General features: G+C 34.1%; 2 protein-coding genes across 2 annotated transcripts; both read left to right on the top strand.

The window, feature by feature from the left end:
* Positions 1–300: 300 nt before the first annotated feature.
* Positions 301–829, top strand: LOC111388530. Its single transcript, XM_023013264.1, has 2 exons — positions 301–535; positions 651–829. The coding sequence occupies exons 1-2, from the start codon at positions 301–303 to the stop codon at positions 827–829; spliced, it is 414 nt and encodes a 137-aa protein (XP_022869032.1).
* A 6,461-nt stretch (positions 830–7,290) lies between these two features.
* On the top strand, positions 7,291–13,813 carry LOC111388540 (BTB/POZ and MATH domain-containing protein 2-like). The gene is made up of 4 exons (XM_023013274.1): positions 7,291–7,995; positions 10,744–11,092; positions 12,004–12,280; positions 13,400–13,813. The coding sequence occupies exons 1-4, from the start codon at positions 7,568–7,570 to the stop codon at positions 13,576–13,578; spliced, it is 1,233 nt and encodes a 410-aa protein (XP_022869042.1). The 5' UTR covers positions 7,291–7,567; the 3' UTR covers positions 13,579–13,813.
* The last annotated feature ends 14 nt before the right edge of the window (positions 13,814–13,827 follow it).

Here is a 13,827-nt window from a genome sequence, read left to right as displayed (position 1 = left end):
TTTCGATAATATGACATCCATTTTTTGCTAAAAATGTTTCCTTAATGTGTTTTTTATAATTTCTCAATAACTCAAAGATATATCATCCAAATTACTTTGAATGAGATAGATACACTATTCTAATGTCTTCATTGTCCTCCTACCTTTTTTCCATGTTTTCTATTGAGCCACGTTTCTCATGCTTTTTAATCTTTATTTATTTGATTTCGTCTGTGTATTTAGTAAAGGGCTTTTTGTGAAATTAATTCCAATCTAAGTGTATTATGACAAGCATTTTCTTTGGCACGTGTTAATCTCATAATGGTGTTTACCAGAAGTGACAGCATGGATGATATGTTTATACCTCTAGATCTCTCATGGCATAACGCTCAAGGAATAACAAATCTACATCATTTTCATTTGGATTTCTTCTATGCTATCATTGATCTGCAAATTCAAGAGTTGAATGATCGTTTCTCTGAGACAAATAGCGACGTACTCTTTTGTATTGCATGCTTATTCCGGAAAATTCATTTTTTACTTTCGACAAGGACAAGTTATTTCAATTGTGTGAGTATTATCCCAATGATTTTAAACCAGTAGAGATCTTGACACTTGAAGAGCAACTTCAGATATATATTATTGATAGCACACTCACAAAAAATTTGAAGGGTTACGGAGCATTAATGATCTTGCGAAAAAGTTGGTATTGACAAAAAAAAAGGAGGTATATCCATTGATTTACAAGCTTCTAACATTGGCGTTAATTCTTCCAGTTGGTACTGCTACGGTAGAGAGAGTATTTTCTGCAATGAAGATTGTCAAGAATCAACTACGTAATCGGATGTGAGATCAATGGACGTAATCGGATGTGAGATCAATGGCTAAATGACAGTTTAGTTCCATATATTGAGAATGATGTATTCACTAATATTAATAATGATGTAATTATACGACGTTTTTAGAGTATGAAAACACGTGGACTACAGTTGTAGTAGTGATTAATGATATGTTGTTTAAAAAAAAAATTGTATTTCAAATTTTGACCCTACAATGCTGAATGTTTGGCTCCATCCCTACAGAAGTCGACCTGTACTTTGTCCTAATATCGAAACACTTGCCGTCCTTAGCAAAACTAGAAACATGTACACAATAATATGCATACAATGCTTGGAATTTTTCAGCCTTCGAAGATCATAGCATCATACTTGCCTTCTTGCAAGTCATATATTTCTACCCGCGTTAGATACACCATAGATGGAGCTTAAATCATCACTTCTATTTGACAGGACAAAGTGATGGGGACATCATCCTTTATTTTTAGGTTTTGTTATTGGACTTGTAATATTAGATTAGGCCAAGCCCATTTACTTTCTAAGTTTGTTGATTTCCCTATTTATATGGCTTGTATTGAACATAAAAAAATAGTTGGTGATTATGATGAATTGAAATTGGTTTTGGCTTGCAGCCAACATTATCTCCTTCATTTCCTTCCCATTCCCCCCCTCCCCGAATTTCTGCTTCTTTTCCAGTTTTTCTCCTATTCTCTTCGGTTTCTTCCCTCTTTCTTGTTGCTTTCTTTTCTATCTTGCATCAAATTTGGTATCATAGCCAAATTTGTCTTTCTTCACCTACCGCTGCAAAAACAGTCGATTTACTCTCCCACCACCAGCGCAACAACCATGATCAGGAAATACGCCCAACCTCCTAACCGCTGCTGCAACTCTTGCCATCACACTTACCCGCCTTGCAACTTCCTAGCATCTTCACCATTACAAACAAATAAAATCACCACCAATCTGCCACTAACCAATCCATCTGCATCCCGGAACATTTAACAATGCCAAACCCAAAACTTGTACCTAGCATTGACCGTTCCTTTTAACTACCAACAACCACCACTAGTTGTTCCTCTTCCAACTTCAACTGTGCACAGCCAACAAATCCAACAAAAAAAGCCACTACACATTATCACTTAACCAGACAAGCTAGCCCATTACTTGGCCTAATTTACAGAATTATCCCGTCCATCCTAATCTCGCGACACTCTACTCCACAACTTGCTTCTGTTACTGTGGGTAACCTTCAACTTGCCAACATCCCACACAATTGGCCCAACTTCATTACATATTCCTCAAAATTTGCTACCAAAAAACACATAACTCATCGCTCTGACAGCAAACCAACGCTCGCCACAACCTTGACCGTCGATCACTCATCATAGTGTCGGCTCACCAGAATAATTGCCCCGTGAGTTTTCACCAAATTATCCTACCTTCGTTGCTATCTTCACTCCCTGTAACTGCCCACCATAAGCTTTTATCTCGATATTCGCTAACACCTTTTCCACATCGACGACCCATATCTAGTTGCTCAAACGACCACCATCGACATCTTACCCATTCTCTTCTACAATTATCACTGTAAATCATGACTTTAAACTCGCAAACTCCAATTTCCAAGCTCTCAATCGCTGGCAGCTTCTTCATACCACCGCACCCTCTAACACCTCATCTCAATTTGTGCCCCAACTTTGTTCCTTTTTTGGTCTCTGCCCTAGCTTGTGCTTGGGCTTCAGTTTGTGCCCCGGTGTTGTTATTCATGTAATAATTTAAGTGATTTTTTTATTTAAAAAAAGAAAGAGAAGAAATAAAAGGAGAAAGAAAAAAGAAAGAGAAAAGTGAAGAAAAAAAAAAAGAGGGAGGGGGAAAATTTCTATCATTATTCATAGGTGATCTTTTATTTATGTTGATTGACAGCTTTGCTACCATAGCTGTGCCAATTTGAAAATTGTGATTGGAGCAGTGTTTGACTTTTTTGAATCTTCGAGGTAACAATTTTATTATTTTAAACATGTACTTTTATTTTAGTATTTTGGCTTGTCAATTTTGAAACAAAAAAATGCTATGGCATGAATACCAAGCTTTAGGAGTCCACTTGTTAACAAATGGAAGAAAACTTATTCAATCTTTGTTGCCTTTTAATGAGCTCATATTGTTGCTTAAACATACTGTGTATTTACTTTTGCAAGTAGACCAATTTCTTGTTGTTTCCATGCCCAGGTCTATTAATACACTTAGCACGACATTGGTCTCAAATAAGTTATTAAGACATTTTGATTCCGCAATGCAAATAGCAGTTGTTTCTTGTCTCAGCGAAATATTCCACATTACAGTACCCAATCCTCTCTTATGTGATGAATTAATGCAAGATATCTTTTCCATGATTATATCATCATTTTCATCTCTTATGGGCATATCCATCAATTTGTATGCTACATTAGTTAGGATACTAGATACTATGGCTAAGGTGAAGTACTTTCTTATCATGTTGGACCTAGATTGTTCGTAAATGATAGTTGACATATTTCGACACTTTCTTTGAGCTTTAAAAGGAACCCATTTAGAGAATGTCTTCATGTCCATATAGACTCTTATGGCCCTTACATTGGAAGAAATTGACAATATCCCACTAGACCTGATTATCCTTCTTTTGGATTGTATTCAAAATAAACATAAGAAGACTTCTCCTACTGCATTTAGAGTAGTGGAAAGACTACTTGATTGCATGTCTCTATTCTCCGATTTTCCAAAAATGTGAAGAAAATGCTTGTTAATCACTCATATAAAGATTTTCTATTTGATTTGTCATCTCACGTAAATAGATGTAATATTTTCAATGTAGAAATATTGTTTCCTAATCGGGGCCTGTTTGAGCCTTCGATTTGCAATCTTTTGTCTTTGCGGGCTAGTTCTTCGGTTCTAACTTCCTATCTCCTCATTGTGCACAATCGTATGAAGATTTTGGAAATGAGTTGCTTGAGCGTTTACTATTTGGAGATCAGTATCGATTTTTGATTAAAAAAAAGAGATTGTCCTCCTTGGGTGAATCATACCCTTGAGGATAATCTGAAGCTTTCACTGTTATTAACCGTTGAATTTTGATATTTAATTCTTCAAAAAGATCGTTCCTCGTGGTATGAGTTCATACACTTAGCACTGAATGGAAATATGATATGGAACCTTTTTTGGTATGAGGTCGACTGCAGCCTTTTGTGTTTTGTTCACTCCACATAGTCGAGTTATTTTCCACCCGAAAAAATTGATGCAAACATCATCCTTTATTTTTATGTTTTGTTATTGGACTTGTAATATTGGGTTAATCCAAACCTATTTACTTTCTAGGTTTGTTGATTTCCCTATTAATATGACTTGCATTGAACATGGAAAAACAGTTGATGATTATGAAAAATTGAAATTAGTTTTGGCTTGCAGCCAATGTTATCTCGTTCCTCTCATTTCCCCTTGAATTTTTGTTTCTTCTCCGAATTTCTCCCTCCAATCTCTCTGGTTTCTTCACCCTTTCTTGCTGCCTTCTTCTCTATCTTGCATCACAAAGATTTGCTCTCGAGGTAGAATGGTTAGTGCTAATGTTGTTGCTAAAGTCATAAGTTGGTTGTAAATTCGAGTTGACATTTTAGTTTATATATATTATAGAAGAAATACATAATTCATACATTTGAAATCCGTTTGTTTTTCTTGTTCCAAATTGTTGTGTTGGAAATCGTTTGCTGTAAATTCAGTGTAACAGTTTTGTTGTTGAATTATTATGTGTAATTCATGTATTTGTAATCTTTTTGCATTTTTTGGTGTTCGAAATTGTTACGTTCTGAATACTTGGCCTGAGTGACATTTTTGTTGTATTTTAGGAAAGTTTGGGTAATTCGTGCATTCAAAATCTATTTACATTCTCTTTCTTCGTATTCTCTTTCCAATTCTCTAACGAGATGGGGAATATTTGTCCCATTCGATCCTCCTCGCCTACTCATTCTAATTCTATTGATCGGCAACGTCTCTTTTTACAAGTGCTCAAAATCGGATAAAGCTAAGGTTGAATTTTTTTGGTCTGTACAAAGTGGGACATTAAAAATTGGATTTTTTATCGTTTGTATAGAAAATTTGTTAGGAGCAGTGATCGAATTGATATGGAGGGAAATAATTAGATGAAAAAGCTAATTATATTTTAAATTGATGAATAATAAATGTTATGTGATAATAAAGTATTATGTAAATCTTGATAATTAATCTACTTGTACAAAGTAGGTTGACAAAATTTGTTGACAAAATAGGTGTTGGCAATATTTAGGCAGTTGATTTGTTTTGATTTCAAAATCTGATTTTGAAATAAGTGATATAGATCTTATCAACTCATATTTTGTTAATCTCCTTTATATTCATAGCATCACTCAAATCTTGATGTACACGTTGCATGTCCCTTAAAAATAAGGGAAAATTGCAGTCGAGGTATCAAACCTTTCGTTTATTAGCAGACTTTGCCCAAACCTTTCATTTGTGCCACCGGAGGTACCAAACATTTCAAAAATATGCACCAGAGGTTCAAATGGACGGAAACCGTTCGTTTGACCGTTAGTTGACCAAGAAAAGTAAATTTTGACCTATTTTGACTAAATTGGAAATGGTAAAATGGTAACTTGATAATTACCATATTAAATAAATTGAAAAAAAATCAAAAAATAAAGAAAAAATCAAAAAATAAAAAATCTAAGAAAAAAATTAAAAAAAGGTTGTCTTCTTCAATCACCCCCCCCCACCCCACCCCACCCCACCGCCACTCTTGTGACTCCCCATCTGGTTTAAAATTACGAGCAAGTAAGTCTCGTTCTTAATAAATTTGGGGTTGGCAGTTGGCTTTATGACTTTATTTTTTTTTGCTCGGCTCAGTTTATTTCTATTGCTATATCTATCTGAAATAATTTAGTATTTATAAATTTCTATTCGATCTATATTACCATCTCTTCTTAAAGTTAAGCATTTGCTAACTATTTCATTTGGAACTGGTCAATTTTCTTGAGGAAGGTCTCTCTTTTGCTTCAGAGAAGTGGCAAATATTTGTTCTTAAAATGAAGGAAGAAGAAATAAATAGATATCAGATTCAGGAATGGTATCCAAAATTTAAATCTGTAACCATAAAAACCCATATTCATGAGCTTTCGGAGTCCTTTATCCAGTATCTTCTGTTGGGTTATGGTGGTTTGTCGGTGTTGACAGAGTGGTACCGTCGAGGCTCTGGTGGAGGAGGTGGTGCTGGAGGTGAAGGTGGAGATGGGGTGCTTATGTTCTTGAAACGGCGGCTTTTGGTTCCATTTTTGAATAAAGAATTGAGAATTGGAGGAGGAGGTGGTGCTGGGAAAAAGATGGGGGGTGGGGTGGGGTGGGGTGATTGAAGAAGACAACCTTTTTTTAATTTTTTTCTTAGATTTTTTATTTTTTGATTTTTTTCTTGATTTTTTGATTTTTTTTCAATTTATTTAATATGGTAATTATCAAGTTATCATTTTACCCTTTTCAATTTAGTCAAAATAGGTCAAAATTTACTTTTTTTGGTCAACTAACGATCAAACGGACGATTTCCGTCCATTTGAACCTCCGGTGCATATTTTTGAAAGGTTTGGTATCTTCGGTGGCACAAACTAAAGGTTTAGGCAAAGTCTGCTAATAAACGAAATGTTTGGTACCTTGGCTGCAATTTTCCCTAAAAATAATTGTTGAAACCCGAAAGTTGCAAATGAATGACAGGGGCTAAAATCGTAATTCCAACCCGACTGTGGATTCCAGCTTTTTTGCTTCACACGCGTAACGTTCCAAAATTTAGCGCGTGAGCCAGGGACAGCCATATTTTTATCATGGGTCCCACATTTTACTTAAACATTTGAATTATCTTCATCTACCCAACCATTACAACTTTGACTTTTCTCATGATTAAAATGATAAGAATACCCTTTTATGGTTCATTTTGCCTTATTTAGTGGCTTAAACAAACGAGTTCAAGCTCCCGTTTCACCTCATTTTGTGAAAATGAAAATGATTGAAATAATATTTTTTTGAAAAATAAATAATTAATTTATTTTTAAATTTATGTTTAATATGATTTTATGAAACATTGTGTGATTAAAAATATAAAAGAATAAATAAAATATAATAAAATGAAATTTAATAGGAGCAAACGGAGGCTAAATTCTATTACCTTACACGTCTGTAGCTAATGCCCTTGTTCGAGCCCCATTTTAGAAAAGAAAATAAATTTTTGAATAGTGTATTAATAAAAAATATGTGATTAAAATATAAAATAAAATTTTAAATTTACGTATAATATTATTTTATTTAAAATATGTGATTAAAATGATGTGAAAAATACATTTTTAAAAAAAATAATGGATCTCAAACAAGTGCAATAATTTTGCTTCCACTCCTGTATATATTAATAAAAAATCATTAATATCATTTATTTATTTGTTGTCTTTTACTTTTTCTCTCTCCAGGAATTTTCCCTCTCTAAACAGGCTCCGTTTCTCAGCTTCAAAACCCTAAAACAAATTCTGATCGATTTCAGTTTTTTCTAAAACCTTATATTTTCCTCAATTTTACCTTGTAATTGAGTTCTTGACCTCCATTTTAATTTTATATATTTTTTAAACTATTCTGGGAATTTTATTTCATTTCGTTTTAAATATTGTGTCGTATTCTTGAATTTTGATTTGAAGATTGAGGGATAATAATTCTGTGCAGTAATGGTGAGAATGGGAAGGGTTTATACGGAGACAGCCAAGCCCTCGTCTTCAACGGTGATGCCGGTGTCGCCGTTGGTGACGACGTCAACGTCGCTCACAGAGACGGTGAATGGCTCGCATGATTTTAAGATCAGTGGCTATTCTCTGTCAAAGGGTATCGGTATTGGGAAGTACGTAGCATCTGATACGTTTACTGTGGGCGGTTATTCATGGGCGATCTATTTCTATCCTGATGGGAAGAGCGTGGAGGACAATGCAACATACGTTTCGCTGTTTATAGCGCTTGCGAGTGAGGGTACGGATGTGAGGGCGCTTTTTGAGTTGACCCTTTTGGATCAGAGTGGACAGGAGAGGCATAAGGTGCACAGCCATTTTGGAAGGGAGTTAGAGAGCGGGCCTTACACCCTAAAATACCAAGGTAGCATGTGGTGAGTTTTCATTTAGTTCTTGGTATCTTGCATTGAATATTTTTCTTAGTTTAGGTCATTGTTTTTCAATTTGGTCCGATGTATTTGTATAAATAGTCCAATTGGTTGGTTCGATTGCTTAGTCATCTGCATCCTTTTACATTATTACTGTTTGATTTGGAAACAAAATATTTGAGAAGGAAAACAAGATGATCGGTTTATTTATTTATTGCAGCTCCGTAATTTGATCTCATCGCTCTTCCTGATTTCCTTATTTTAAATTATGTTGAAGATCATAAACACTAACAAATATGCAATACAAGCTGTAGACAATAAGGGCCTGTTTGATTGCCCAAGAATTTCCATGGAAAATGGAAAATCAATTCCATTTTCCAACATTTGTGGTGTTTGACAAGATAAATTTTCCATGGAAAATCATTTCCATGGACCTTGGCCACGTAGACATTTTCCACCATTTTATGGAATTTGAATCTCACCATATTGGTGAGAATTCAAGTTCCATGTTATAGCGGAATTTTTTTTTTTTTTTTGACAATAGAAACAAATTTTATCTCTAATTGTAAAAGAATATTTTCATTTAATTGACAGTTTTCATGTAAAACAAAACCAAACGAACACCAAAATATAGATGATTTTTTGATCTTTTTTTTCATTTTTTTTTTTTGTTGGCAATGAAAACAAATTCTAGGAACAATGGTAGAAGTGGATATCCCTTAAATTGACAATTTTCATGTAAAACAAAGTCAAACAAATACTAAAAAACACTTTTTATTTCAACATTTTTCACGTGGAAAATTATATCAATCAAATACTATCAATTGACAATTTCAAGGAAAATCATTTCTAGGCAATTCAATTCCCTGGAATTCATTTTTTTTCCACCCAAATTCCACCTTTGCAATCAAGCGGACCCTAAATGAAAAGTGATGGAGCCTACGTAGTTGATATTGATAGTTATGCTGTTATCAACCACCTACCTTTTCTGAAAGAGTGTTGCTGAAGAGCATCTACTAGCTATGCAGATTACACTTCAAAAGTTCAAGTTGTTCAGCTTTGTGAATGTCCTTTAGTTACAGGCAAAATAATTAGTAGTGATCTAGTGTGTCCATGGAAAGCAATACCTGTCATACCTGATAGTTATTGTGGTGCCAATATCAAAATAATAAAAAAGACACTTTTGAGGAGACTTTTTAACACGTCTCCGTACTGAAGATGGCGTTGAATACGTAACAAAAATTAACTTAACCTTATCCAGTGAATTTGGAGTTGATTACCTTTTTTTTCTTTATTTTTTTTTTTAAAGTGACTGGTTGGTTAGTTGATAGATATATAGGCAGCAATTAAACATTTAACAACTACAATGTGTTATGTTGTCTTTTGACTTGTTTTACTGAGAATGGAATTTGAATCTCACCATATTGGTGAGAATTCAAGTTCCATGTTATAGCGGAATTTTTTTTTTTTTTTTGACAATAGAAACAAATTTTATCTCTAATTGTAAAAGAATATTTTCATTTAATTGACAGTTTTCATGTAAAACAAAACCAAACGAACACCAAAATATAGATGATTTTTTGATCTTTTTTTTCATTTTTTTTTTTGTTGGCAATGAAAACAAATTCTAGGAACAATGGTAGAAGTGGATATCCCTTAAATTGACAATTTTCATGTAAAACAAAGTCAAACAAATACTAAAAAACACTTTTTATTTCAACATTTTTCACGTGGAAAATTATATCAATCAAATACTATCAATTGACAATTTCAAGGAAAATCATTTCTAGGCAATTCAATTCCCTGGAATTCATTTTTTTTCCACCCAAATTCCACCTTTGCAATCAAGCGGACCCTAAATGAAAAGTGATGGAGCCTACGTAGTTGATATTGATAGTTATGCTGTTATCAACCACCTACCTTTTCTGAAAGAGTGTTGCTGAAGAGCATCTACTAGCTATGCAGATTACACTTCAAAAGTTCAAGTTGTTCAGCTTTGTGAATGTCCTTTAGTTACAGGCAAAATAATTAGTAGTGATCTAGTGTGTCCATGGAAAGCAATACCTGTCATACCTGATAGTTATTGTGGTGCCAATATCAAAATAATAAAAAAGACACTTTTGAGGAGACTTTTTAACACGTCTCCGTACTGAAGATGGCGTTGAATACGTAACAAAAATTAACTTAACCTTATCCAGTGAATTTGGAGTTGATTACCTTTTTTTTCTTTATTTTTTTTTTTAAAGTGACTGGTTGGTTAGTTGATAGATATATAGGCAGCAATTAAACATTTAACAACTACAATGTGTTATGTTGTCTTTTGACTTGTTTTACTGAGATTGCTTCACTCTTATGATTATGAGCTCTTTTGGTTTATACAGAATATATCACAACCGCCCAAACTATAACACTTCGTTTAATTATCCTCAACCATAGCCACTTCCTTGTTGTTGCTCGTATCTTATCCATTTTAAATTTAAATAGTAAATGCAGTTAATTGTTTGCTTTATATTTTATAGTTGTGATTTAGGATATTAATAGATTGAAAAGGAAATAATGTACATAATTTTACTTTAAATATATGGCTTAGTATTTTATTTTCTCTCTAATTCAGTTAATTTTCGTACTGTTTTCCTGGAGTTATTAGGGCTTCATTGTTAGAAATTTATGTGACTGTTTGACACAAAAAGCATCTGTCGTTAAATATCGTAACATTAGAATTTGTCTGACTCTATCATAACATGGATGCTGTAGGGGGTATAAGCGGTTTTATAAAAGAAATGCTCTGGAATTGTCGAACTACCTGAAAGATGATTGCCTTAAAGTTCAGTGCTGCGTTGGTGTTGTTAGGTCTCACACGGAGGGACCTAAAATATACTCCATACCAGTACCCCCATCGGACATTGGTCAGCAATTTGGGCAGCTGCTGGAAAGTGGAGAAGGAACTGACGTGAATTTTGAAGTTAATGGAGAAACTTATTCTGCTCATAAGTTGGTACTTGCAGCTCGTTCACCAGTATTTAGGGCTCAATTGTACGGTCCAATGAAGGATCAAAACACACAGTGTGTAAAGATAGAAGACATCGAGGCACCGGTTTTTAAGGTCCTGGGCGACTTCTACCTGTATACTTTTTTATTTTCATGACCATATTTAATGTTTTACTTTTCTGATTTCTTTTAATTTTTTTAACTACTGGTTATTGGTTTGTGTTAGTGGAACTGACATTTTCTGCAATTGTAACGTTTGTTTAGTCTGTTTCATGAAAAAATTGATTCATATTTGAGGGTAGTCGGAGCCGATAATTCTTGTCTGTGCAAAGAAACCAAAAAATATATGTTCAAAGTAATAACATTGTGCTCATTGTGCAGGTTTTGTTTTGTATCCTGATCATTGATCATGATGCCTACTTGCGATGAATCTACTTAAATTTGTTAATCCAAGATGTAAACTTTAAAGATTTGAATATATTTAGCTGAATTAATAAAACAGGCAAACCAGTCTGGTTTCAGGTTCACTGTTATTTGAAACCAGATCCAACTGTTGTTCTGAGTTCGTGGAAATCGAATTTTTGTTTCTGTGGATCTGGACTGAACAGGCAATACGAGTTCATTTGATCAGGGTAGCATTGTCCACCCTTAATTCTAACATGCAGAATGGCATTTATGTCAAATGCTTATTTGTTGTGGTATTTTTGCCATTCTGAATATGAAAAAAATGTGAAATTGATGATATTATGCATTTGAAAATAGACCAAAATTGGTAAAGGTTATGTATTATTTTGCTCACATCTGACTTTCTGCTCTTCACTCTATATTATATTCTTTGTGTGGATGTGTATTTAAGCAATGAATATGTTGTATATTTTGTTTATTAAGTTTTACTTGAGGGAAAATGATCCCAGATTGGCTGGTCCTATGATACTGTTTAAATTTTGTTGCAACTATCCTTGGATTTTTGTCAGTCATTGGCTCTGCAACTTGTTGCTTTTCTAACCTGTTTCAAGTGCCTTGCAGGCTCTACTTCATTTTATATACTGGGATTCACTGCCCGACATGGTAGAGCTTACTGGTTGGAACTCGACATGGGCTTCAACTTTGATGTCCCAGCATCTGCTTGCAGCTGCTGATCGATATGGTTTAGATAGGCTCAGGTTGCTCTGTGAAGATATTCTCTGTGAGGAGGTTGCTATAAATACTGTTGCAACAACACTAGCACTGGCTGAACAGCACCACTGTTTCCAGCTGAAATCTGTCTGTCTAAAATTTGTTGCGCTGCCTGAAAATCTTAGAGGTAAATTTTTGCCTTCATTCTTATTCTCGAGCTGATAGCATAGAACTGCCTAGACTTCCACAATTACCTGGAATCTTCTAAAAAACAGTTTTCGTGATGGTATTCACTTGGGGTCATAATCAGGTTTGTGAAAGGATAGTTAAGGGTAAAAGATGTGAAAAAATGAGGAAACTTGTTAGGGGGGTGGGGGAAGAGAAGAGGATGGATTAATTTGCTTAGTTTATTTTCTGAATCCTATAAATTCCAAATTTAGTGGGATTGCCCTTGACTGAACAAACCAGAGCATCTTTTGTTAAGCCTTAAAAGTTTACTTATACGTATGAATAAGTTTGTTTTAATAACTTTTTCATTGGTGAAAATTGTAATTAAGTTACCTATTTTAACAGTAACATAAAATTTGCAACTGTTTTTATCTTATAACCAAAAAGTAAGTTACCTAGCATGTTTGCAACTAAGCCCCTGTTTGAGACCCATTTTTTGAGTGAAATCTGCTTTGGAATGATATTTTTTATTTATTTATTTATTTTTTAAAAAAAACGTGTGGTTAAAAAATGGGGAAATTTTTGGAATTGTAATTTTATGGAGAATGTGTACTTAAAAAATGGGAAAAATTTTGATTTAACCTTTTGCAAAGTTCAATGACCATTTAGGTGATTTTTAAAGTTCAGTGACTATTTGGACAATTCACTCAAAATGTTGGTTTCAGCAACTTTTACTTCTTTTGAAACTTAGCCAAACATAATACAACTCTTTCCCCCTCGACCAGAAATATTGATTATGTCGCCTCTCCCTGTCCATTAAGTTCCGAGGACAGAACTTGCATCGTGTTCTAGTTAAATCTAAAAACTTTTGAAGTGAAATGTAGATCATGCAGAAAATTTACAAGATAGTCTAGTAAAATCTAAGGACTTTCGGTTACTTATTAACCCCCCGTTTGGCCCCCATTATTTGAATTTATAATGGGGGGAATAGTGTTTTTTTTGAAGATTGTGTGGTTGAAAAGTTTTCGATTTTGAGTGTAATATTATTTTATTGAAGATTGTGTGGTTGAAAGTAAGAGAGAAAAAATTAAATTAAATTGAGCCAAACGAGGGCTAAATTGAAGCTTTTTTTATGCAGCTGTTATGCAGACAGATGGTTTTGAATACCTGAAAGAGAGCTGTCCTCATGTCCTGACCGAATTGTTAGAGTATGTTGCAAGGATCAACGAACATTCTATTGCTGTTTGCAAGCAAGGTAATGAAGGTATCCTCGATGGAACTGATACCAATGGCCGTCGTGTGAAGCAAAGAGTATAAGGAGTTGCTATTACTTGTTTTGCTTTGATGCCGATAAAATAGAATAGCTTAAAGATCCCTTCTTTAGGTTCGGTCGACAATATCTTTCCAGCTACTGCTGCTGCCTGTGACTTGGATGTAAAATTAATGGTTTAGTCCTGTGTTTGTAATTTTATTGTTTTGCATGGTTTTTATATTTAAGGATATGAAACATGTAACCAGATACTTTAAAGAAATTTATTTTTCGTCTACTTCAGTTCTCCGCCCTTT

Source organism: Olea europaea, unplaced genomic scaffold (assembly GCF_002742605.1).
Source record: "Olea europaea var. sylvestris unplaced genomic scaffold, O_europaea_v1 scaffold505, whole genome shotgun sequence".
NCBI classification, from domain to species: domain Eukaryota; kingdom Viridiplantae; phylum Streptophyta; class Magnoliopsida; order Lamiales; family Oleaceae; genus Olea; species Olea europaea.
The sequence above is the reverse complement of the archived record's forward strand: the minus strand, read 5'-3'. Positions and strand labels throughout refer to the sequence as shown.

Coding starts and splice junctions, on each gene's coding strand:
- LOC111388530 (XM_023013264.1), top strand. CDS start 301: ATGGTGTTTACCAGAAGTGACAGCATGGATGATATGTTTATACCTCTA. Junction 536..650: donor TTTACTTTCGACAAGGACAA/GTTATTTCAATT, acceptor AAAAATTTGAAG/GGTTACGGAGCATTAATGAT.
- LOC111388540 (XM_023013274.1), top strand. CDS start 7,568: ATGGTGAGAATGGGAAGGGTTTATACGGAGACAGCCAAGCCCTCGTCT. Junction 7,996..10,743: donor AAATACCAAGGTAGCATGTG/GTGAGTTTTCAT, acceptor TGGATGCTGTAG/GGGGTATAAGCGGTTTTATA. Junction 12,281..13,399: donor GCTGCCTGAAAATCTTAGAG/GTAAATTTTTGC, acceptor TTTTTTATGCAG/CTGTTATGCAGACAGATGGT.